Below are 23,635 nucleotides of genomic sequence, written 5' to 3'. Positions count from 1 at the left end.
GAACCAGAAGTACGCAATCAGGCAGCAACAGAGACACACACAAAAAAGCAAATACAGTACGGTTCTGTGTTAAATGTAAACTACTAAAAAAAAAAAGAGAGAGAGAAAGCAGCATTTTAATTCTGCATAGGACAGTTTCAAAGTTGTATTAAGTCAACATTCAATTGTAAACTTTTGAAAGAACAACCATAACATTTTGTTCACAGTTACAAATATTTCAGACTTATGAACAACCTCCATTCCCGGGGTGTTCATAACTCTGAGGTTCTACTGTAGGCGTCTCTTAAACCAAGGGCAGCGTACCAATCCCCGGGATCCAGGGAAGGGATAATGGATGCCAGGGTGACCATGTCGAACTTTATTCTCTTGAGATAGTTGTTGAGCTGTTGTTGATGCAGGTCTAAAATTCATCTGAGACCTCCCTTGGCTTTTAGGATTAGGAAATAATGGGAGTAGAACCCCTTCCCTCTTAAATTCAGTGGCACCTTTTCCACAGCTTCCACCTGAAGGAGAGATTGAACCTCCTGGGCCAGAAGTTCTTCCTGAGAGGGGTCCCTGAAGAGAGACGGGGAGGGAAGGTGGGAAGGAAGAGTAGAAATAAACTGGAGGGTTTATCCCACATTCACTGTGCTAAACACCCAACGGTCCGTGGTGATACAGGACCATGCACTGAAGAAGTGGGAAAGACAGTTTGTAAACAAAGGAGAAACAGGGTCTGGCATCACGGGAACTGGTGTGGCATCCTCGAGCATCCTGCCAAAACACCTGCTTAGAACCCCCTGGATGTCTGGGTGAGGCTGGCATTGACGTTGAGGTAGAAACGGGTAGTCTAACCCCTGCTTCTTTTCCTCTGCAGATTCTGACAGGCAGCCAGGGCAGAGTACTGGATGGCTGTTGGGGCCTGTAGTGCTTCCTTGAAGGCACTGGTGTGTACAATCCAAGGGACTTAAGGGATACCCTGGAGTCTTTTAACCCATGAAGCTTTGCATCAGTCTGTTCTGAAAAGAGCAAAGCTCCTTTAAAAGGTAGGTCCTGAAGGGTTTGCTGGACCTCCTGCAGGAGTCCTGAGGACTGTAGCCACAAACTTCTGGACATGGCCACTGCCAAAGTCATGAACCTGGCTGCTGAGTCAGCCACATCCAAAGCAGCTTGCAACAAGATCCTTGCCACTGATTTTCCTTCATCCACCAGCGAGGAGAACTCATACCTAGCCTCTTGAGGGAGCTAGTCCTTGAACTTCTGCATGGAGTCCCACATATTAAAATCAAATCTGCCCAGCAGCACCTCCTGGTTTGCAAATCTGTGTTGTAACCCCGCAGCAGAATACATTTTCCTACCAAATCCATTGATTTTGGGGTTGTACCCTGATGACTCTGTCTTTCTCTCTCATTGGCAGCAGATACCACTGGGGATCCAGGGGTGGGGGGCAATGGGCGTACAGGAACTCATAACCCTGTGCAGGAACAGGGTTCAGCCCTTTTAGATGTGGAGGGAAGGGATGTGCGGGTCTACCACAAGGGCTTAACAGGGTCCATAATAGCCTCATTGAGAGGCAAGGCTACTTTTGAAGGGCCCACAGCAGTTAAAATATCAAGTAGGCTTTGTGAGGACACTTTCACTACCTTCACATGTATGCCCAGATTTAAGGCCACCCTCTTTAGCAACTTTTGATGAGATTTATAGTCACTGGGGGGAGGGGGAGGTGACGCCCCCTCCTGAGACTGCCTCATCATGGGAGGAGGTGGAGGCCAGCACTGGCTGTGCAAGCACTTCCTCCCTTTCTGCCTCTGTAGGATCCTGCTGTGCCGGGTCTTGCAGTACAAGAACAGGCTCAGTTCCAGAGTCCAGGCTGGGTGCTGGCTGATGGGATGATGCCGCCTCCCATTCCAAGGCCACTGAATAGGAGCTCCTGGAATAAGCCCTGGAAACTGGGGGAAAACCCCACATGTTCCAAAAGGGCCACAGGACTGGTGTAGGTCCCCAATGACCTCCTGGGCACGTACTCGATGCCCATGTCCATGGAAGGGTAGAAATGCCTGAGGGAGTAGCGGGAACGACTCCTAGGACGGGAGGAGTGAGACTCCACCTCCAACTCAAATGACAATGAATCTTTGTCCGGTGACCATGGTGGTGCAGTTCCCACCACTGGCAGAGACTGCTGTTGAGGTGGAGGTGTCCACACTGAAGTAAGCATAGCCAGTTTCCCTTTTGATGGCACCCAAAGGCATGGAACCGAACAATGACCAGAACCAATGGCTTCCTTCCTGACGGCTGGTACTGATAACACCAACTCTTGTACTGCTGGTGATACTGGTACCGACGGCGAGAGAAAGTCTCTGGCAGCAGCCAACGCCTCCAGCGTCGTTGGTACCAAGCTGTGCTGCAGATGTAGATGGCTCATCTGGTACCGGACTCAATGGTGTCTGCGTAGTGCTGGAATTAATGGTGCCAACTTCTGTGGTACCAAGACAGAAGAGTGCCCTGGTTTAGGTTGCACTCTACTCTGATCCCCATGTCTGGCCGTCTTTGGTGACGGGGATTGTTCCCTCTTGGCTGACTGTTTCTTGTGCCTTTTCCTAGGTGCTGGGGATGGTGCTCGGACTCCAGTATGGTAGGAGGAGCACTACTTACCTACACCGAGGCACTCAGTGCTGAGTCCGACTGGTCTGCCTCAGATGGAGGTCTCAGTGCCGCCTCCACGAACAAAAACTTCAGTTTGACCTCCTGGTCCTTCTTTGTGCAAGGCTTAAAGTCTCTGCAGATCTGGCAACAGTCCCCAACGTAAGCTTCTCCCAGGCACTTCAGGCAGCTTGAGTGCATGTCACTAAGGGGCATAGTCTTTTTACAGGAGACACAGGGCTTAAAGCCTGGTGGCGGAGGCATGTCATGGCACCGGGGAACAGACAAAAACTCTGCTAAGACACGAAGTTACAGAACTTCACTAAAACTGACTACAACTATGTACAGATACAATAAAAGAAGACCACTGAGAGAGCTTGCCGAAGCAAGGATAGCAATTCCAGCAACTGTCACGGGCAGTAAGAAGGAACTGAGGGGGCACAGGGTTGGCTGGGTGCTTTATACCAGTGCTATAAGCATGTGGCTGCAGAGGGTGCTCGAGCCGCCCTGACGGGTATCACTGAGGGGAAAAAATTCCAGTGACTTTGCTTGGGACACACGCGTACCTCGAGTATAATGCACATAAGCAATCACTCAAAAAAAGACTAACATTCCTCTGTTCCCAGTGCTTTCGAACCCAGTACTTTTCCAGTGAGGTAACCTGGGCATCTGTGAGGTTTTGTGCTTGGGGATTAAAGCACACAGCTCTCTAACTTCCACCCAGAGCTCAGGTTCATGCCCTTTGGTGTTGCTGGTTTACTTGCTAATTTAACCCTCTCTTTGCCTAATTCTGCCCATGGTGGAAACTCATTGATTTTATCCTTGCAACAAAGCCCGTTGCCAACTGTGCCCACATATCTATTCAGGGGACACCATCACAGGGCCTAATAACATCAGCCACACTATCAGAGGCTCGTTCACCTGCACATCCACCAATGTGATATATGCCATCATGTGCCAGCAATGCCCCTCTGCCATGTACATTGGTCAAACTGGACAGTCTCTACGTAAAAGAATAAATGGACACAAATCAGATGTCAAGAATTCTAACATTCATAAACCAGTCGGAGAACACTTCAATCTCTCTGGTCACGCGATCACAGACATGAAGGTCGCTATCTTAAAACAAAAAAACTTCAAATCCAGACTCCAGCGAGAAACTGCTGAATTGGAATTCATTTGCAAATTGGATACTATTAATTTAGGCTTAAATAGAGACTTGGAGTGGCTAAGTCATTATGCAAGGTAGCCTGTTTCCTCTTGTTTTTTCCTACCCCCCCCCCGATGTTCTGGTTTAACTTGGATTTTAACTTGAAGAGTGGTCAGTTTGGATGAGCTATTACCAGCAGGAGAGTGAGTTTGTGTGTGTATGGGGGTGGGGGGGATGTGAGAACCTGGATTTGTGCAGGGAATAGCCCAGCTTGATTGTCATGCACATTGTGTAAAGAGTTGTCACTTTGGATGGGCTATCACCAGCAGGAGAGTGAATTTGTGTGGGGGGGTGGAGGGTGAGAAAACCTGGATTTGTGCTGGAAATCACTTTAGATAAGCTATTACCAGCAGGACAGTGGGGTGGGAATAGGTATTGTTTCATATTCTCTGTGTATATATAAAGCCTGCTGCAGTTTCCACGATATGCATCTGAGGAAGTGAGCTGTAGCTCACGAAAGCTTATGCTCTAATTAATTGGTTAGTCTCTAAGGTGCCACAAGTCCTCCTTTTCTTTTTCCTAAAGGCAAGAGGGGGCCCATTCAATAATCAAGGCTGATCCCCTGCATCCCATGGGCCATCACTTGCAGCAGAGCTACAGCGTATCATATACAGCTGTGGTTCCCAAACTTTAACAACCTGTGAACCCCTTTCACTAAAATGTCAAAGTCTCGTAAGCCCCCTCCTAAAAATGAATATTTCCAGGGATTTTCTCCTTTACCTGAGTATAAATTATAAAAGCAGTGATCTTAGAAATATAAAATTTGTTTTTATGACACGCTTATTATACACTATTTATTATTAATTATTATTTATCATTACAGTATTTTTATTACATTATGAAAACGGCAACACTCTTCCAAGATCTCACTTTCGTAGCTTGTATCACTTTGAATAAGCCTGTTATATGACAAGGGTCCTATGTTTCATCAAGGAGTATCAGATGTGAAACAGCATGAAGGTATTTAAGAAGCCAACTCAAAAAGTTCTTTCTACACAAGCATTCAGGTCTTGAGCAGTCCAAGCAAGCAACGCACATTACAACAAAGCTTAAACTTGTTCTTCATAATAATTTTAAAAACAATACTTGCTGCCTATTTAATTTAAAAAACAGCAAAAATTATCCACCTCCCTTTCCATTTCTTATAAGCAGTCTTGAAGTTTAAATCTCCTCAGTGTGATAGATATGCTTGCTTTGATCTGCTTAGCTCTTGGAAGTCCAGGGGCTCCAGGCTGCTGGCCCCATACTGCCCGGGGTCCCTAGAGACAGCTCTGTCCGCCATTAGGGAATTTTTTCTTGAGAACCCCCTGTAACATTTTGAGAACCCCCAGGGGTTCACGAACCCCAGTTTGGGAACCACTGATGTACAGAGATGCCTACTATGGATTTAAAGACTCCAAGCGATGGAGAATTCACCACACGGCAAGGCTATCTGTATGGTAACAGCAGCTCCCCTCCACTGTGCACCCAGAGAGGCCAGTGGAAAAGAACACAGCTTTGTTCCCTTTCTGGAGGCTTTGCTTCTCTCTAATGTATAATTTATTATTATTATTAATAATTTGTATTACTATAGCACCTAGGAGCCCCCATCATGGACCAGAATGGCATTGTGCTAGGTGCTGTATAAACACACAACAGAGATGGTCCATGTCCCAAAGAGTTCACAGTCTAAATACAGAAGGAATAATACTTCTTGTGTGTGTGTATCTTCACATTAGAAATTCAGGTCTCGTCTGAGGCAGTGTGGTCCAGTGGTGAGGGCACTGAACTGAGACTCCGGACACCTGGGTTCTGTTTCTAGCTCAGGCACTGCCTGCTGTATGACCATGGGCAGGTCTCTTCCCATCTCTGCCCTCTGCTTCTCCTCACACACTGTAAGCTCTATGTTCATGTGCAGTGCCAGGCATGACAGGGGCCCCAGTCTCAGTCAGGATCTGTGCAGCACCCAGCACAATGGGTGCCCCAATCTTGTTTGGGGTCTGTCCAGCACACTGTATGATGGGGGTCCCCCTCTCGGCTGGGACCTCTAAGTGCTAATGTAATAATAACCATCTAACCTGTTTTTCCAGGAAGACTCTCTGGACAAAGGTAGAACTAGTAGGATGACGACACTAGAGATATGATCATTTACTCATTATTGATATTACGGCAGTACTGAGAGTCCAGTCAATAACTAGCATGTCAATCGACATAACACAGCACTTGCACTATTTGAAAGACTCAGAGGTCTGAAGGCCAGAAGGGCCTGTTCTGATAGTGCAGTCCGACCTCCTGCATGTCCTGGGTAACAGAAACCCACCCAGTGATTTATGCATCCAGCCCAGGTCTGGCGGCTGAGCTGTAGCAGAGCTTTCAGAAAGATGTTCAGTCTTGATGAAGAATCCACTCTGTCCCTAGGTCCGTCCCAATGGTTAATTCCCCTCCCTGTTAAAAATGTGCATTCATTTCTAATCTGAATTTATCCAGCTTCAACTTCCAGCCATAGGAACTTGTTCTGCCTTTGTCTGTGAGGTCTGCTATCAGAAATCATCTCCCCAGGTTGGTACTTATAGACTGTGACCAAGTCGTCTCTTACCTTATATAGTGTCTCTGGTCAGTAAGGAGCTTTATTCCATTCAGAACACATGTACTCTCTCTCTTCTCCCCACTAGAGAGCAGAAATTAACAAAACAGGATTTTAACCCAGTAAGCATCACTTCTAAGTATCACCAAACCATTTTTAAATAAGGCAACTCACTCAGCTCCTCCCATCCTTATTTTAGAAAGGGGACAAAGATGAGATCATTCTATTACAATGGCTGGTCTAGAAAAGGGAGAACAGGAGCTTCCGTTCTCTCTGTCTCCTGATGCAGGGACAAGGGGACATTTGGTGAGAGTGAAAGGTGGGAGATTCAAAACCAATAAAAGGAAATCCTTTTTCACACCACGTGTTATCAGCCTATGGGATTTACTGCCATGGGGTGGCATTGCAGCTAAGAGCTGAGCACAAATCAAACAGGGATCAGATGCTTATAAAGATATCAAGAGTATACCAAGTATGCATTGTAAGTGAGAAAGAATGCCTGCTTGCATTACAAAACTGTGGTTTTTCCAGATCTTTAGTCTGGGTGGACCCCACTCATGGTGCGTTTATGCAGGTGAGATACATATGCACCACGAGCGGGATATACACAGATGAAGACTTGAAAAAGGACAATAATTTTGGCAGGGATACTTAAACTTCCTCGCTCAGGGCTTAAGCCAATCTCTAACTATTAGAGATCAGGGTGAGTCTAGGCCTAGCTTATATTTACAATTTAGGTCAACATAGATACATCATTCAGGGGTGCAAAAAATTTATCACCCTGAGCAATGTAGCTAAATCGACCTAACCCCTGGTGTAGACGCAGCTTGGGCAATAGAGGAATGCTTCCGTCATCCTAGCTACTATTGCTCTGGGAGGTGATGTTCCCATAGCAATGGAAAACCCCCTTCCATTGGTGTAGGCTGTGTCTACACTACGGGGCTATGCCAGCATAGCTACAGTGATGTAGTTATACCATTATAGTCTCTGTAGTGTAGACATGGCCCAGCTGTTTGGGGGCAGACTGTCCCACATGTGCTTACTGTGGGGTTCTTGCATATTCCCGAACATTGCCTTGCTAGTCCTGTCCACACGCAGTCACTATAGATACATTTTCCTCTGAAGCATTGGGTGTTGGGCACTGTTAGAGAGAGGATAGTAAACTAGATGGACCTAAGGCAGAGGTGGGCAAACTACAGCCCGCAGGCCATATCCGACCCGCGGGTCTGTCCTGCCCGGCCCTTGAGCTCCTGGCCGGGAAGGCTAGCCCCCAGTCCCTCCCCTGCTGTCCCCACTCCCTCATAGCCTCAGCGCGCTGTGCTGCCAGCTTTCTGGGCAGCAGCGCTGCAAGCTCCTGCCAGGCAGCGCAGTGGCATGGCTGGCTCCGGCCGGGTGGCACGGCTGCCAGTCCTGCTGCTCTGAGCGGCACGGTAAGGGAGCGGGGGGGTTGGATAAGGGGCAGGGAGTCCCGGGGGGGGGGGGGGAAGGCAGGGGGCAGTTGGATGGGGCGGAGGTTCTGGAGGTGGGGCAGTCAGGGGACGGGGAACAGGGGGGGTTGGATAAGCGTGGGAGTCCCAGGGGACCTGTAAGGGGGCGGGGGTGTGGATCATAGAATCATAGAAACATATAATATCAGGGTTGGAAGGGACCTCAGGAGGTCATCTAGTCCAACCCCCTGCTCAAAGCAGGACCAGTCCCCAACTAAATCATCCCAGCCAGGGCTTTGTCAAGCCTGATCTTGAAAACCTCTAAGGAAGGAGATTCCACCACCTCCCTAGGTAACCTATTCCAGTGCTTCACCACCCTCCTAGTGAAAAAGTTTTTCCTAATATCCAACCTAAACCTTCCCCACTGCAACCTGAGACCATTACTCCTTGTTCTGTCATCTGGTACCACTGAGAACTGTCTAGATCCATCTTCTTTGGAACCCCCCTTCAGGTAGTTGAAAGCAGCTATCAAATCCCCCCTCATTCTTCTCTTCTGCAGACTAAACAATCCCAGTTCCCTCAGCCTCTCCTCATAAGTCATGTGCTCCAGCGCCCTAGTCATTTTTGTTGCCCTTTGTTGGACTCTTTCCAATTTTTCCACATCCTTCTTGTAGTGTGGGGCCCAAAACTGGACACGGTACTCCAGATGAGGCCTCATCAATGTTGAATAGAGGGGAACGATCACATTCCTCAATCTGCTGGCATGGCCCCTACTAATACAGCCCAAAATGTCGTTAGCCTTCTTGGCAACAAGGGCACACTGTTGATTCATATCCAGCTTCTCGTCCACTGTAACCCTTAGGTCCTTTTCTGCAGAACCTCTGCCTAGCCATTTGGTCCCTAGTCTGTAGCAGTGCATGGGATTCTTCCATCCTAAATGCAGGACTCTGCACTTGTCCTTGTTGAACCTCATCAGATTTCTTTTGGCCCAATCTTCTAATTTGTCTAGGTCCCTTTGTATCCTATCCCTACCCTCCAGCGTATCTACCATTCCTCCCAGTTTCGTGTCATCTGCAAACTTGCTGAGGGTGCAGTCCATGCCATTCTCCAGATCATCAATGAAGATATTGAACAAAACCGGCCCCAGGTCCAACCCTTGGGGCACTCCGCTTGATACCGACTGCCAACTAGACATGGAGCCATTGATCACTACCCGTTGAGCCAGACGATCTAGCCAGCTTTCTATCCACCTTATAGTCCATTCATCCAGCCCATACATCTTTAACTTGCTGGCAAGAATACTGTGGTTGACCGTATCAAAAACTTTGCTAAAGTCAAGTAATAACACATCCACTGCTTTCTCCTCATCCACAGAGCCAGTTATCCTGTCATAGAAGGCAATTAGATTAGTCAGGCATGACTTGCCCTTGGTGAATCCATGCAGACTGTTCCTGATCACTTTTGTCTCCTCTAAGTGCTTCAGAATTGATTCCTCGAGGACCTACTCCATAATTTTTCCAGGGACTGAGGTGAGGCTGACTGGCCTGTAGTTCGCTGGATCGTCCTTCTTTCCTTTTTCAAAGATGGGCACTTTCCAGTCTTCCGGGACCTCCCTGATCGCCATGAGTTTTCAAAGATAATGGCCAATGGCTCTAAATCACATCTGCCAGCTCCTTTAGCACTCTCGGATGCAGCACATCCGGCCCCATGGACTTGTGCTCGTCCAGCTTTTCTAAATCGTCCCAAACCACTTCTTTCTCCACAGAGGGCTGGTCACCTCCTCCCCACGCTGTGCTGCCCAGTGCAGTAGTCTGGGAGCTGACCTTGTTCGAGAAGACAAAGGCAAAAAAAGCATTGAGTTCATTAGCTTTTTCCACATCCTCTGTCACTAGGTTGCTTCCTTCATTCAGTAAGGGGCCCACACTTTTCTTGGCTTTTTCTTGTTGCTAACATACCTGAAGAAACCCTTCTTGTTACTCTTAACATCTCTTGCTAGCTGCAACTTCAAGTGTGATTTGGCCTTCCTGATTTCACTCCTGCATGCCTGAGCAATATTTTTATACTCCTCCCTGGTCATTTGTCCAATCTTCAACTTCTTGTAAGCTTCTTTTTTGTGTTTAAGATCAGCAAAGATTTCACTGTTAAGCCAAGCTGGTCACCTGCCATATTTACTATTCTTTCTACACATCGGGATGGTTTGTTCCCGCAACCTCAATAAGGATTCTTTAAAATACAGCCAGCTCTCTTGGACTCCTTTCCCCCCTCATGTTATTCTCCCAGGGGATCCTGCCCATCAGTTCCCTGAGGGAGTCAAAGTCTGCTTTTCTGAAGTCCAGGGTCCGTATTCTGCTGCTTTCCTTTCTTCCTTGTGTCAGGATCCTGAATTCGACCATCTCAGGATAGGATAGGGGTCGGGGCAGTCAGGGGATGGGGGGTGGAGGGTTTGGATAGGGGGTGGGGTCCCGGGGGGGGCGGTTAGGGGTAGGGGGTCCTGGGAGGGGGTGGTCAGGAGATAATGAGCAGGGGGGTTGGATGGGTTGGAGGTTCTGAGGGGGGCAGTCAGGGGGCAGGAAGTGGGAGGAGGTGGACAGGAGGCAGGGGCCAGGCTGTTTGAGGAGGCCCAGCCTTCCCTACCCGGCCCTCCATAGTTTTGGAACCCCAATATGACCCTCAGGCCAAAAAGTTTGCCTACCCCTGACCTAAGGTCTGATCCAGTCTGGCAACGCCTAAGTTCCTATGAGTGCTGGCCTGTGTGAAGTGCCCAGGTAGCCCCGTCTCGTAAATACGCAACCACCTGTCACACGGGCATTCCAATCACTCGCTTACTCACCAGTACGTTTCCGCAGACACAGCACCATTCACATTCACACAGTAATGGAATCTGATCTGCAAATCAACAAGGAATCAGGAGAGTCAGGAGGTCATGCTGGGCACTGCACAGATCCCAGCTGCAACTGGGGCCCTTCCGGGCTGGCCTCTGCACAGACTGCAACTGAGATCAGGGCCCCCATCATGCCGGGCACCACACAGACCCTGACTGAGATTAGGACCCCTGTCGTGTTGCCCACTGCTCTGCCCACTCACCTGGCTGGCATGCTAAGCACAGACAAGGTTGGGTGTTCCCTAGCTGTGTGGGCTTCAGCAATATGAGTTGTCTACACAGGGAAGCAAAAACATTCCTCAGGCACCCTTGCTGCCCTGGGTGAGCATGTGGTACCCTGCACCTCTCAGACCAGTGCCAAGCAGGGCCAGGCAGCCTATCGCACACCCGCCACTTCCCATTGCCTTCTTGCACCCAGGCCTCATGGAGAGGGTTATGAGTCTGCTACAGCCTTTTGGCACTAGGAACTGGATCCTTCAGCTCAAGAAGCTGTGGCTCAGATCCTGCTTGCAAATCTCAAAGCACAGGATTTAATTCCTGCTGCTGCCAGCCCAACTAGGGAAGGGCAAGAGATCTGTGTTTGAGGGAAGGAGAACCTAGGAGAGGGCTGGTGCCAGTCACAAAAACTGGGGTAAACACCTGTGCAAAAGAGAGGAGACTAGTGCAGAGGCCCAGTGGATAAGCTGGGGGTACTGTTGTCTGGGAAAAGGTAACGCCATGGAAGGGGATAATGATGGGCTATAATACAAGATCTTGTAGGAGGATTCATCCCGACAGAGTAATGAACAACAATTAAACCAGCTGAAATGACAAAGCCAAAGGGGTGTTGCCCAATAGATAGGCACTGGGGCAAGTTCTGTGGGAGTAATTGTGTAGGAGCTGATGGAGCTGTGCCAGGGAATGTACATTGGCCCAGGGATTACATGTATGTTGCAAGGAGTAATTAAAACAGGCCCTGATTGTTGAGTGGGGAGAAGGGAGCTACCTGTGCTCTGGGGCTGTGCAGCCCGGCCCCCGGAAGTTAAGAGTAACCCCAGGGCTGCTCTGCTTCCTGGAATACCCATTGTACAATGTGGTCCAGTCACATCCCCACTACCCTGGGGGGTTGGGCCGAAGGTGAACTCTCATGCCAGTCGGGAGGCCCTTTGCTCAGAGGGGACTTTCAGGGGAATGTCTCCCCCCAGGGCAGCACAAAGGGGCCTTAGAGTCACTGAAAACCAGGTGCTGTTACCTTTGGGTGCACCATGCTGATCTTGTGCATGAACTGTTTTACTGCCAGACAGTCCGTCATCAGAACCCCAGGCCTTTCGTGGAGCTGAGAATAAAATAAAGAAGCTGCTTTTCCATGCCCTAAAATACAGCCGTGACTTTGACTGCTGCTTGCAAGGTTGCTGCAAAACCCCTAGGGACAGAAACAGGAGCACCTCACGGGAGAACAGAAATAAGTGGGACGTCATCATTGGCGGGCAAAATAAGCTTCCTAACTAATAATAGGGCTCAATTCTCCCTGTGTCTGAGCTCTGTGGGACCAGGCCGGCACTGAGTCAGGGAACCATAATCAGCAAATTGATCCAGAGCCAGCCCAGCCCCAGCATCAGTTAGAGCCACCAAGAGACAGATAGGTCTATCATATGCCAGTGGTTTGTCAGCATAATGCCACTCAGCTCCATGGTGTCTCTAGCCTGCTTCCGATGCCAGGGTTGGCTGGCATGGTGATGGCTTGGTTTATGCTGACAGAGTTATGGCCAGAATCCGTCCACCTCAACAGCATAAAGGGGCTGGATCAGGAACTAGAATCTGGCCCTTAGTCTTGAATTCAGTGTCTTCAAGAGCAACCAAGACTATGCTAGAAAGAGCCATGTACATGTGAGTGCCTGAAGTCGGGTACTCATGGCCTGATTTGTGTGCACCCACAACTCCCACCAATGACAGCAGAATGCCACAAGAAATCAGTCCGCTCTATTTATATTTAGGGACCTAAATAAATGGCCTAGATTCCAGAACAGCTGCGCTCCAGCGCCTTGGGACTTTGGAGCGGTTGGTTGTAGGGTGTATTGTAGGGGTCCCAGTCCCCATCCTTCCTCCATTATCACACAGTCATCAGCCTGAGATTACCTCTGCTAGAAAGTGATTATTTGCTTCAGGAAAGATGTTATTTGTACTACGGTAACACTTTGAGGGCCCAACTGAGATCGGCGGCCCATTACTTCAGGCCCTGAAGATAATCTCAACTGAGATCATTGTTGGGGTCTGTGTGGTGCCCAGCCCAACGGGGACCTCGATCTTGGTTGGGGTCTGTAGGTGTTACCTTAATACAAATACTTGGTTCATCTTTAATCTCTGGGGACCCAATCCTGCAGGGTGTGGCATACTATCAAATTCCACTAGAGTCAAGCCAAGGGTATTCGGCGTCTCCCAGGAGGCGCTCAGCACCTAGCAAGGTCAGGCCCCAAGTTGGGTGCCATGTGATACTTGCAAGTCACTTTGAGAAATATGATCAGGTAAGCAGGAAAGTCAAACCTCGAAGGCCAGCTGGAATGCGGTAGAATCCAGGGGTTCATGGCTACATCCACCTGCTGTCCAAGGCCTGGTCCAGGGCACAGAGAGCTCAGCCAGCATCCCATCCATTTCTGCATAAGGGAGAGATTCTGGGTCACATATGCCAGAACAAACTAGTTCAATCTGAAAATTCATGCTACTGAAACCAATTAAAAGCACTGGCTCCCATAGACGCAGAGTGGTGCTTTAGTGAGTACGGCACGAGCCAAGACTCCTGGGTTCCAGCTGTCACTGTCTTTCTGTGTGACTTTGGGCTTGCCCCTCTCAGTGCTTCTGTTTCCCCTCACACCCTGTGTCAGTTCAGCCTATGAGCTCTTTGGGACAGGGCCTTTCTCTCACTAGGAGTCTGTGCAGCACCCGCCCAATGGAGCTCCATTGTACTGGGAGTGCCACAGACACACAGTGACAGATGGTCCTTGCCTGGAAAAGCTTGCAAGCTAATTTGACACATGGCGGGTGGGGACACAGAGAGGGGAACAGACTGGCCCAGGGTCACACCACAGGTTGGTAACAGAACCCAGGTGTCCTGATGCCCAATCTTGTGCCCTATGAACACCGAGATCTCACTGCAGATAAATTAGGAATAGAGACGCTTTAGCTTCAGGGCACAAGCCAACCTCTAAAGTAGGGTTTCTCAACCCATGGGTCACAACACAAAACTGGGTCACCAGAACGCATCAAAGAGTTGCGGGGCTAGCTGGGCTCAGCTCCCCACGCTGATGCAAGCTGATGCACAGGATCACCACGCTGCTCAGGTTGGCCCAGCCACTCCTCCATTATGAGGATGGGGGAACCTGCTGGCCAGGCCAAATTTAAGTGAGTGGTGCTGCGATCCCAGGTGCCAGATTGCAATGCCATTCACACAAATTTGGGCTGGCCAGATGTGGGGCCAGACCAAATCTGAGCAGCACTGTGACCCTGGTGATTACAAAGCCAAAAGGAGGAAGCTAAGTCCAGCCAGCCCTGTATGTCAGGAGCTGGGAGGGAGCAGCTGATGTCCTGTTCTCTGGTAAGTACCAGCCCCACTATGAACTCCCACCCTGCAGTTGGGCTACACCCCATCTTTCTTACTCCCTGTTCTGCCCATCAACCCAGATGTACCTCTCCCACACAGCAGGGCAAATCCTCATCTGTCATATCACTCATTCTGGCCCCCATCCCCCCAGATCTTCCCCCAGTGCACTCCAAGCCCCTTCTGTCCCCAAATTCCCTACCCCTTTACCCTTGCATTCTATGCCCAGGCTCCCCAAAACCCCAACTTCTTCCTCACTACACCCCCAGGCTTCCCCATTTCACCTCCAGACCCCCAAATTACCACACCCTCTTTCCCTCATGGGCTATGGGGAGGCAGTATGTGTTTGAGGTGGGGGGGGGTCTCAGCTCACTGCCCCTCCTGCCTAGTTGCCAGTGAGGGCATCTTGGAAGGTGTCTGGGTCATGACAGGCCACAAAGTTTTACAAATGGGTCCTGAGCAGTTGAGAACCAGTACTCTAGGTGATTAAACTTTCCCTATGGACAGGTGACTCCAGAACAGCTCATTTTGTGGTTCCTCACACCATACCCTGAAGCATGTGGTAGGGGGCCACAGAGACATAAAACTGAAACGACGTTGGTCTGATCCAATCTGGCAGTCCCATTGTCCCTTCTGTAATGCTCCCATTGAGTGCGAAAAGCCATGATTTCACCAGCAAGCAAGGGGTTAATTCCCACTGAGGGCTCTTGATTTAGCCAAACAAGATCCAATGGCTGGGAGTTGCAGTCAGCAGAACTCAGAGTACAAAGAAGGAACATATTTTAACAGGGAGGAGGATCAGCCCCTAGAACAGCTTCCCCAGGATCCGCCACAGGTCTATGGAAACAGATTTGAGGGTTTGTTTGTTTTTACCTTTCCAGATCTGTTCATTGAGGCGTCTAGAGCAAAAATTCCCTGCTGCAGCAACTGTAGGAAGAAAATACAAGGCAAGCGTTAAACCCAAAGGAACAACACAGACACCGCAGAGTCCTCATTATGTTTCACTCTACTCACTAGTGGTCGTGCACCGGCGCTGGCTTGTGCCACGCGTAGAATCACTCAGATCAATGGAAACCAGCACTATCCCTTCCAGGGCTAATCCTTTCAGCTGCCTTTCTTCCTCACTCTTAAGGCAAATGATGAGATATTCTAAAATCTGAAATGGTAGGGACTGTGAGAAAGTGATTGGCCCCTCTGGGAAAGCACGAGAACAGCAAAGCAAAAACGCCCGTTGAGATGCTGAGTCAGAGCTGCTGAACATAGGGACATAGGGCTGGCAGATATGGCATATTGAAAACCGTGTTAAAATTGTCCTTTATCACTTTAAACTTTTAGGGGGGTTCCTGGTCTTGCTTCCAGACAAGGGACTCTGTAGGGAAGCATATGATCTGGGCCTAGTGCAAACTGAGGGCATGGCTACATTTGCAGATGTAGAGCGCTTTGAGTTAAACCAGCCTTCGTAGAGCGCAGTAAGGAAAGCGCTGCAATCTGGCCACAATGACAGCTACAAGCGCACTGGCGTGGCCACATTAGCAGCTCTTACAACAGCCACAGAGAGCAGTGCATTGTGGCAGCTATCCCAGCATGCAAGTGGCTGCAACATGCTTTTCAAATGGGGGGCTGGGGTGGGGTGGAGTGTGACAGAGAGTGTGTTGTGTGTATGTGGGGGGAAAGAGAGTGGGTTTTTGGGGGGCTGAGAGCATATCAGCATGCTGTCTTGTAAGTTCAGACAGCAGCAGACCCCCCTCCCCCTGCCTCTCTCTCTCTCACACACAGCATTCCACAATAGTGGTTGCTTTGTCTCAAAGATAAGCGCCGGCTGTCAGAAACAGAGCTTTCAACGGCGCATTCCTGCAGCGATTCCAAAACAATGAGAAGAGTGGCCACTTGACTTAAGGGGATTATAGGACGTTTCCGGAGGCTGATCAGAGCGCAGTAATGCAACACCTCGTTCACACTGACACCCAGGTGTTTCAGCCAAGGTACAACAAGCATTAATCTTCTCGCTGAGGTGGAGTACCAGGAATGCTGTAGCCGTGGAGTCAGAGTGCTCTACATGCCTTGCCAGTGTGGATGGGTAGTGAGCTAGGGCACCTGGGGCTGTTTTAATGCCCTCTAACTCGCAAGTGTAGCCAAGCCCTAAGAAATAGCGTAGTGTGATGCAATCTTCCAGCAAGAGTATTTATGGTTGTGACTAATTTCCCTGTGTGTATGCCAGAAACATAACAGCAGGGAGCTCCTGGGTTACTGAGTCCAGTCCCTGCAGGCAACTCGGTCCCAGAATCCACGTTAGAACTAGGTGGTTGGCCCCACTTCTCCTGTTAGAAGGCTGTTCCAGACCCTCACTCCTCTGACGGTTAGAAACCTTCTTCTCTTTTCCAGCCAACATTGATTCCTGACCAGTTTATCTCCATTTGTTCTTGTGCTAATGCTGTCCTTGAGCTTCAGCAGCTCTTCTCCCTCCCTGGGCCCCGCCCACCAATGTATTCAGAGAGAGCAATCAGATCCCCTTTCAGCCTTTGTTTTGCCAGGCTAGAAAAACCAGCTCTTAAGTTTCCGCTCGTAAGACAGGCTCTCCGTTCCTCTGATCCATGCGGAGTTGAGTGACCATTGCTATAAGTCTCACTGTAGCACCTCCAGGCCCCAGTGGAGAGCAGAGCCCAGTTGTGCTAGGCACTGTACAAACACATACTAAGGTCCTGCCTGCACACAAAAGTTGCCCTGCTTTAACTCTCTTGGTCTGGTTAAAGCATTACAACCTGCCTAGTGTGGATGCAGCCAGCCAGGGTAAATGTATTTATACCAAGATAGCTCACAAGGGGAATAAGTTATAACGAGATAAAGCACCTTTATCCCAATATAACTGCATTGCAGTAGGGGCTGTCCTAGTATAATTATACTGGTAAAAAAGCCCATTCCTGACCAAAATAATTATACTGATACAATAAATGTATGTGTGGAGCAGGCCTACAGGCCAAGCCTCCAAGCGCTCAGTCTAAATAGACACAGGGTGGGAGGGGAAATAGGGACACCAAGAGGGGAATGAACTTGGCCAAAGTCAGTGGCAGAGCTGGGAATAGAACCCAGAAGTCCTGACTCCCAGCCTTCCCCTGCTCTAACCCACTAGACCCCATTCCTCACCCAGAGCCTGGCCTAGAAGCCAGGAGTCCTGGCTGCCAGTCTGTGCCCTAGCCAGAGGGCCATGCTGCCTTCTGCTATTGACTTTCAACATCTTATTCCTTCACAAACATGTCCTGTTCCCTTTCTATGCTAGGGCCACGCGTAGGGTTGTAAACCCCTTGGGGCAGGGACTGAGCCATGCACTGCCTGTGGCATTACAGACCAATGCTGCATGCCCATAATCCTGTAGATGGGCTGGGAAATCAGTCACACACCAAGAAAAGGAGTACTTGTGGCACCTTAGAGACTAACCAATTTATTTGAGCATAAGCTTTCGTGAGCTACAGCTCACAGATGAAGTGAGCTGTAGCTCACGAAAGCTTATGCTCAAATAAATTGGTTAGTCTCTATGGTGCCACAAGTACTCCTTTTCTTTTTGCGAATACAGACTAACACGGCTGTTACTATGAAACCAGTCACACACCAATCCACACAGGACTGGGAAAGGGAGAAAGTCCTTATTAACAAACAAAAGTTCTCTGTCACACAATAGGCAGCTGGGGGGAAAAATACAGGCCAATCTCATTGAGTAGAAGACTCCTCTCTTCCCCTGCCCCCACCCCAGACTCTGCTGCTGTATAATCCCCTGAAGCAGGATGGAAAGTAGATTAAGATCTCTCATGGCAGGTCCCCCTCTGCCAGTGTCACAAACAATTTCCCTCTTTGGGCAGATGCCACAGCCAGCAGGAGGTTGCAAAACATGCACCTTGATTCGACTGGATCTGCCATACTAACCCCTTTGCAACTGGCTCAGCCTGGAAGGGCCAGCTCTTGAGCCTTTAAACATGGAAGGATATAGGGTTTGAGTTGTGGGGGGCCACACAGGGTTTCAGAGCTGAAGGCCTGGAGTTTGGGGAGCTGTGTTGTGAGGAAGGAGTCTATCTCAGCTGGCGCTGCACTGGGGTAACACTATGGCAGAGTTCATGTGATCATGATAGTCTCAATAACTATAACAGCCTCCCTCTCACCCACCTCATTGGGAAGACCTGGTGCTGCCTATCCTTGGTTCAATCTCTGCTGGTTACCTGTATGAGGCCACAGTTTCATAACCTCCTCTACCCTCACTGGGCCTCTCTTTCCCCTTCGACAACCTCTTAGATTTCCAATCCTGGGAAAACATTCCTACTGAGGTCGATGGAGCCAGAGAAAGGAATGTGGACAGGGGTGAATCCTTGCAGAGAGGTGGGAAAGCAGCTTTACAACCACTGACCTGTTGACATCCTCTAGGCCAGGGGTCGGCAACCTTTCAGAAGTGGTATGCCGAGTCTTCATTTATTCACTCTAATTTAAAAGCATGCCAGTAATACATTTTAACGTTTTTAGGTCTTTTTCTATAAGTCTTTAATATATAACTAAACTATTGTTGCATGTAAACTAAATAAGGTTTTTAAAATGTTTAAGAAGCTTCATTTAAAATTAAATTAAAATGCAGAGCCCCCCGGATGGTTGGCCAGGACCCGGGCAGTGTGAGTGCCACTGAAAATCAGCTCGTGTGCCGCCTTTGGCACATGTGCCATAGGTTGCCTACCCCTGCTCTAGGCCTTACTTAGGGAGAAGGGCTGGGAACTCAGAAAGGGATCTCCCGCTGCTCAGAAAGGAGGAAGACAGACAGCAGCTGTTTCCTGGGCTCTCATTAGAGACCTCAGGATGGGCATGCAATAAACTGTGGCCACGTGCATATAGACACCATAGTGATCGAACCCAGATGTTCAGCCGCAAAAGCAGAGGCTCCCTGGAACTAGCTCATCCAGCTCTGAGCAGGCTATTCCAGTTGCTACTTGAGGCATGAGTGCACACACACAGGCTGAGCCAGTGCAGCGTATGTGTATCCCCGGGCACACGGATCTGTAGATCCTAGGAGAGAGAACACAGCACTAGCAGCCTATTGCTACAGCCCTCCTCATTATAGTATCTCAACCATTAATGGATTTGATCTTCCCCCACCTTTGGGAGGCAGGAAGATATCCTCTCCATTTTACAGAGGAGGAAGCAAGGCACAAAGGTCGCATATGGCATCCACAGCTAAGCCAGGAACTGAACCCAGACCTAAGCCAGTGCTATTTACTGAACACTTTTCCTAGCTGCAGAGGCACCCCCTCTGCTATATGCATCCAACTCCATATGACACTGCTAGCCTGCATAGCAGTATCTCATAGGTTGCAGGTACTTGCTAAAGCCCTGGATAGTCCATGAAAGAGCATCATTCCTACCTCTCCACCTGCAAAGGCCCATGCAGCATGAACACACACACGCACATGTGGACACACAGTTATTAATGCAGGAAACTTACACCTCACTTTCATGATTCTGAATTTCTGAGGCTCATAACTTACAAGAGAACCAGGGAAAGAAAACTACAGGCTCTTTATTTCAGGAAAGAAACGTGGACCAGTGGCTCAGGCACAGGCCTAGGACTTAGGACACCAGGGTTACATCAGAAGGGGTACATCAGAAGCAGGAAGCTTGCTAATCAACCAGTGGGGCCACTGGATGATCAAGATGCTAAAGGAGCATTCAAAGATGATAAGACCATTGTGGAGAAACTAAATGAATTCTTTGCATCGGTCTTCATGGCTGAGCTTGTGAGGGAAATCCCCAAACCTGAGCCATTCTTTTTAGGTGACAAATCTGAGGAACTGTCCCAGATTGAGGTGTCATTAGAGGAGGTTTTGAAACAAATTGATAAACTAAACAGTAATAAGTCACCAGGACCAGATGGTATTCACCCAAGAGTTCTGAAGGAACTCAACTGTGAAATTGCAGAACTACTAATTGTAGTCTGTAACCTATCATTTAAATCAGCTTCTGTACCAAATGACTGGAGGATAGCTAATATGATGCCAATTTTTAAAAAGGCTCCAGAGGTGATCCTGTAATTACAGGCCAGTAAGCCTGACTTCAGTACCGGGGAAACTGGTTGAAACTATAATAAAGAACAAAACGGTCAGACACATGGATGAACATAATTTGTTGGGGAAGAGTCAACATGGTTTTTGTAAAGGGAAATCATGCCTCACCAATCTACTAGAATTCTTTGAGGAGCTCAACAAGTATGTGGACAAGGAGGATCCAGTGGACATAGTGTACTTAGATTTTCAGAAAGCCTTTGACAAGGTCCCTCACGAAAGGCTCTTAAGCGATGTAAACTGCCATGGAATAAGAGGGAAGGTCCTCTCATGAATTGGTAACTGGTTAAAAGATAGGAAACAAAGGTTAGGAATAAATAGTCAGTTTTCAGAGCTATAGTGGTGTCCCCTAGGGGTCTGTACTAGGACCATTCAACATATTCATAAATGATCTGGAAAAAGGGATAAACAGTGAGGTGGCAAAATTTGCAGACAATACAAAACTAATCAAGATAGTTAAGTCCCAGTCAGACTGCGAAGAGCTATAAAATGATCTCTCAAAACTGGGTGACTGGGCCACAAAACGGCAGATGAAATTCAATGTTGATAAATGCAAAGTAATGCACATTGGAAAACATAATCCCAACTATACATATAAAACGATGGGGTCTAAATTAGCTGTTAGCACTCAAGAAAGAGATCTTGGAGTCATTGTTGATAGTTTTTCTGAAAACATCCACTCAATGTGCAGCGGCAGTCAAAAAAGTGAACAGAATGTTTGGAATCATTAGGAAAGAGATAGATAATAAGACAGAAAATATCATATTGCCTCTATATAAATCGATGGTATGCCCGCATTTTGAATACTGCATGCAGATGTAGTTGCCCCATCTCAAAAAAGATAAATTGGAATTGGAAAAGGTTCAGAAAAGGGCAACAAAAATGATTAGGGGTATGGAATGGCTTCCGTATGAGGAGAGATTAATAATACTGGGACTTTTCAGCTTGGAAAAGAGACAACTAGAGGGGGATATGATTGAGGTCTCTAAAATCATGACTGGTGTGGAGAAAGTAAATAAGGAAGTGTTATTTACTCCATCACATAACACAAGAACTAGGGGTCACCAAATGAAATTAATAGGCAGCAAGTTTAAAACAAACAAAAGAAAATATTTCATCACACAACGCACAGTCAGTCTGTGGAACTCTTTGCCAGAGGATGTTATGAAGGCCAAAACTATAACAGGGTTCAAAAAAGAACTAGCTAAGTTCATGGAGGATAGTTCCATCAATGGCTATTAGCCAGGAAGGGCTGGGATAGTGTCCCTAACCTCTGTTTGCGAGAAGCTGGGAATGGACAACAGGGGATGGATCACTTGATGATTACCTGTTCTGTTCATTCCCTCTGTGGCACCTGGCATTGGCCATTGTCGGAAGACAGGATGCTGGGCTAGATGGACCATTGGTCTGACCCAGTATGGCTGCTCTTATGTTTTTATGTTACCCCAGCTCTGCTGCTGACTGTGGGCAAGTTCACACTTGATGCTTGTTTCCTCTCCTATCTGTTGTCCTTCTAGACTGTAAACTCTTTAGGGGTAAGGACTCTCTCTCTCTCACTGAACGGCTATACAATGCCTAGCCCAATGGTGTCCTGATCTCAGCTGGGACTTCTAAGAGGTACTGTGATGTTAATAATAATAAACTGGGGAGTTTTCTATGTCCCTTGTTGTTTTGCGGAGCTGTTGCAACAGCACAGTCCTCCATTGTGGAAGCTGCCACCTTTACATCAGCCTCAGGATGAGTGTTATGGCCTATCCAGGACTCTGTAATGTTTGTTTTACTAATGATCTCGGATGCCTCAATGTTTGACATGATGAGCTTAAGACACCTGATTTTTCAGAAAGCCCTGAGCACGTCTCTAGATGGCTAAGCTAGTTCTACAGCTCCATCACCAGAATATCTGAGCACATTGCCCTCTCTACTGCATCTGTCTGCACATCCCCCCTGGGAGGCAGGGCAGGGCTATTATCTCCTTTGCACAGCTGGGTGACAACAGTTCAGCGAGACTAAGTAACTCGCCCAAGATCACACAGGAAGTCTGTAGCAAAGCAGGTAACTACCACAAAGCCATTTCCCCTCTTGGACTGGCCACTGTCCTCTGAAAACCCGTTTAATCTGTCTCAAATTGGGCACCCCAAAAATCACTAGACCCTGTTGAAAATCTCAGCCTGTATTCTCATCTCGCACAGCCTTGTTGCAGCTCTCTGGTTCCAGTTTATTTCCCCTGCAGGCCCAACTAAATACTCCAAGGTCTATAAATGATTTTTCATTCCAAAAGCACTTCTAGTTCTCTCTACCTGGGCTGAAGTTGCGAAGAAATCATACTTTTTCCATCAAAAGTCACATCACTGTCTGATCCCTGAGAGCACAACAGGGTTCTGTCAACATGATCAAATCTGTAAGCATTGCAGTCCTGAAATCTCCTTGTTTGTTGCTGCTCTTCTCACTAGGATTCTAAAGTCACACTCTAGTCTGGTCTATACACAGATCATATCTATTTAGGGATCACTTCTGTGGAATGAGCCACAAAGTCCACTAGGGACTCACTGATTTTAGATGGAAAGAGCTCACAAGGGTGATAGGTAGCAGGATCAACCCGTGTTGGAGTTACCAACTTTACCCTCAATTACTTTTGAAATATTGCTTCCCCAGAAGGAAGTGGGTGCCATGCACTAACTGAGATCAGTGCCAAGTGGGCAAGATCAGAACCATAGTTTGAGCCTCAGGGATGTGGAAAAAACATTATAAGAATCAGAGGTTTTTGATATGACATGATTTTTATGGAGGGAATTTATGTCAGAAACCCCGTATTCACATGACCCCAAATTGAGACCACTACCCAAATCCCAGGCACTTATGAAGCACGACAAATTTCAAGACAATTCAAATAAGCATGTGGATTTTAAAACACTTAGAAAAGTTGTATGTTAAAAAAACAAACAAAAAAAATCCCCAACAAAACAAAACAAAAAAGCAGCCAGTGAGTGTATAATGTCCAGCCTGCCCAGGTCGAAGGAGACTGGAAGGGTCAGTGAGCCATGTCATGGTCACCATCAAGGCCAGTGAGCCAGAGGATAATGGTGCAGTAAAGCACGGCACAGATCGGCGGGTGTGGGAGGGGGGATGTATTTAGGTGGCTAGGGCAGTGAGGCTGGTCACAGGGGTCTGGGGGGCGGGGTGTGAGTGTGAGGGTAACTGCTCCCAGGGGCAATAGAGATGTGTATGCTGGGGGGTACAGTGGTGGAGAGGAATGGAAGACCTTTCTAGATCCTAATACC

At 48.2% G+C, this 23,635-nt stretch overlaps 1 protein-coding gene across 1 annotated transcript in view; it reads right to left on the bottom strand.

Annotated features, from left to right (window-relative positions):
• TOP6BL (TOP6B like initiator of meiotic double strand breaks) overlaps positions 1 to 23,635 on the bottom strand; it is a 53,674-nt gene that overhangs the window by 29,675 nt on the left and 364 nt on the right. The window contains exons 2-7 of the mRNA XM_084635100.1: positions 15,286 to 15,427; positions 15,145 to 15,198; positions 13,221 to 13,330; positions 11,932 to 12,015; positions 10,650 to 10,705; positions 6,405 to 6,476 (exon numbers count right to left, since the gene is read on the bottom strand). Coding sequence (XP_084491226.1) covers positions 6,405 to 6,476; positions 10,650 to 10,705; positions 11,932 to 12,015; positions 13,221 to 13,330; positions 15,145 to 15,198; positions 15,286 to 15,427 — 518 coding nt within the window. The remainder of the gene's footprint in view (positions 1 to 6,404; positions 6,477 to 10,649; positions 10,706 to 11,931; positions 12,016 to 13,220; positions 13,331 to 15,144; positions 15,199 to 15,285; positions 15,428 to 23,635) is intronic.

This window comes from Lepidochelys olivacea, assembly GCF_965140295.1.
Source record: "Lepidochelys olivacea isolate rLepOli2 genome assembly, chromosome: 7".
NCBI classification, from domain to species: domain Eukaryota; kingdom Metazoa; phylum Chordata; order Testudines; family Cheloniidae; genus Lepidochelys; species Lepidochelys olivacea.
This window is presented reverse-complemented; position numbering and strand designations above follow the sequence as displayed.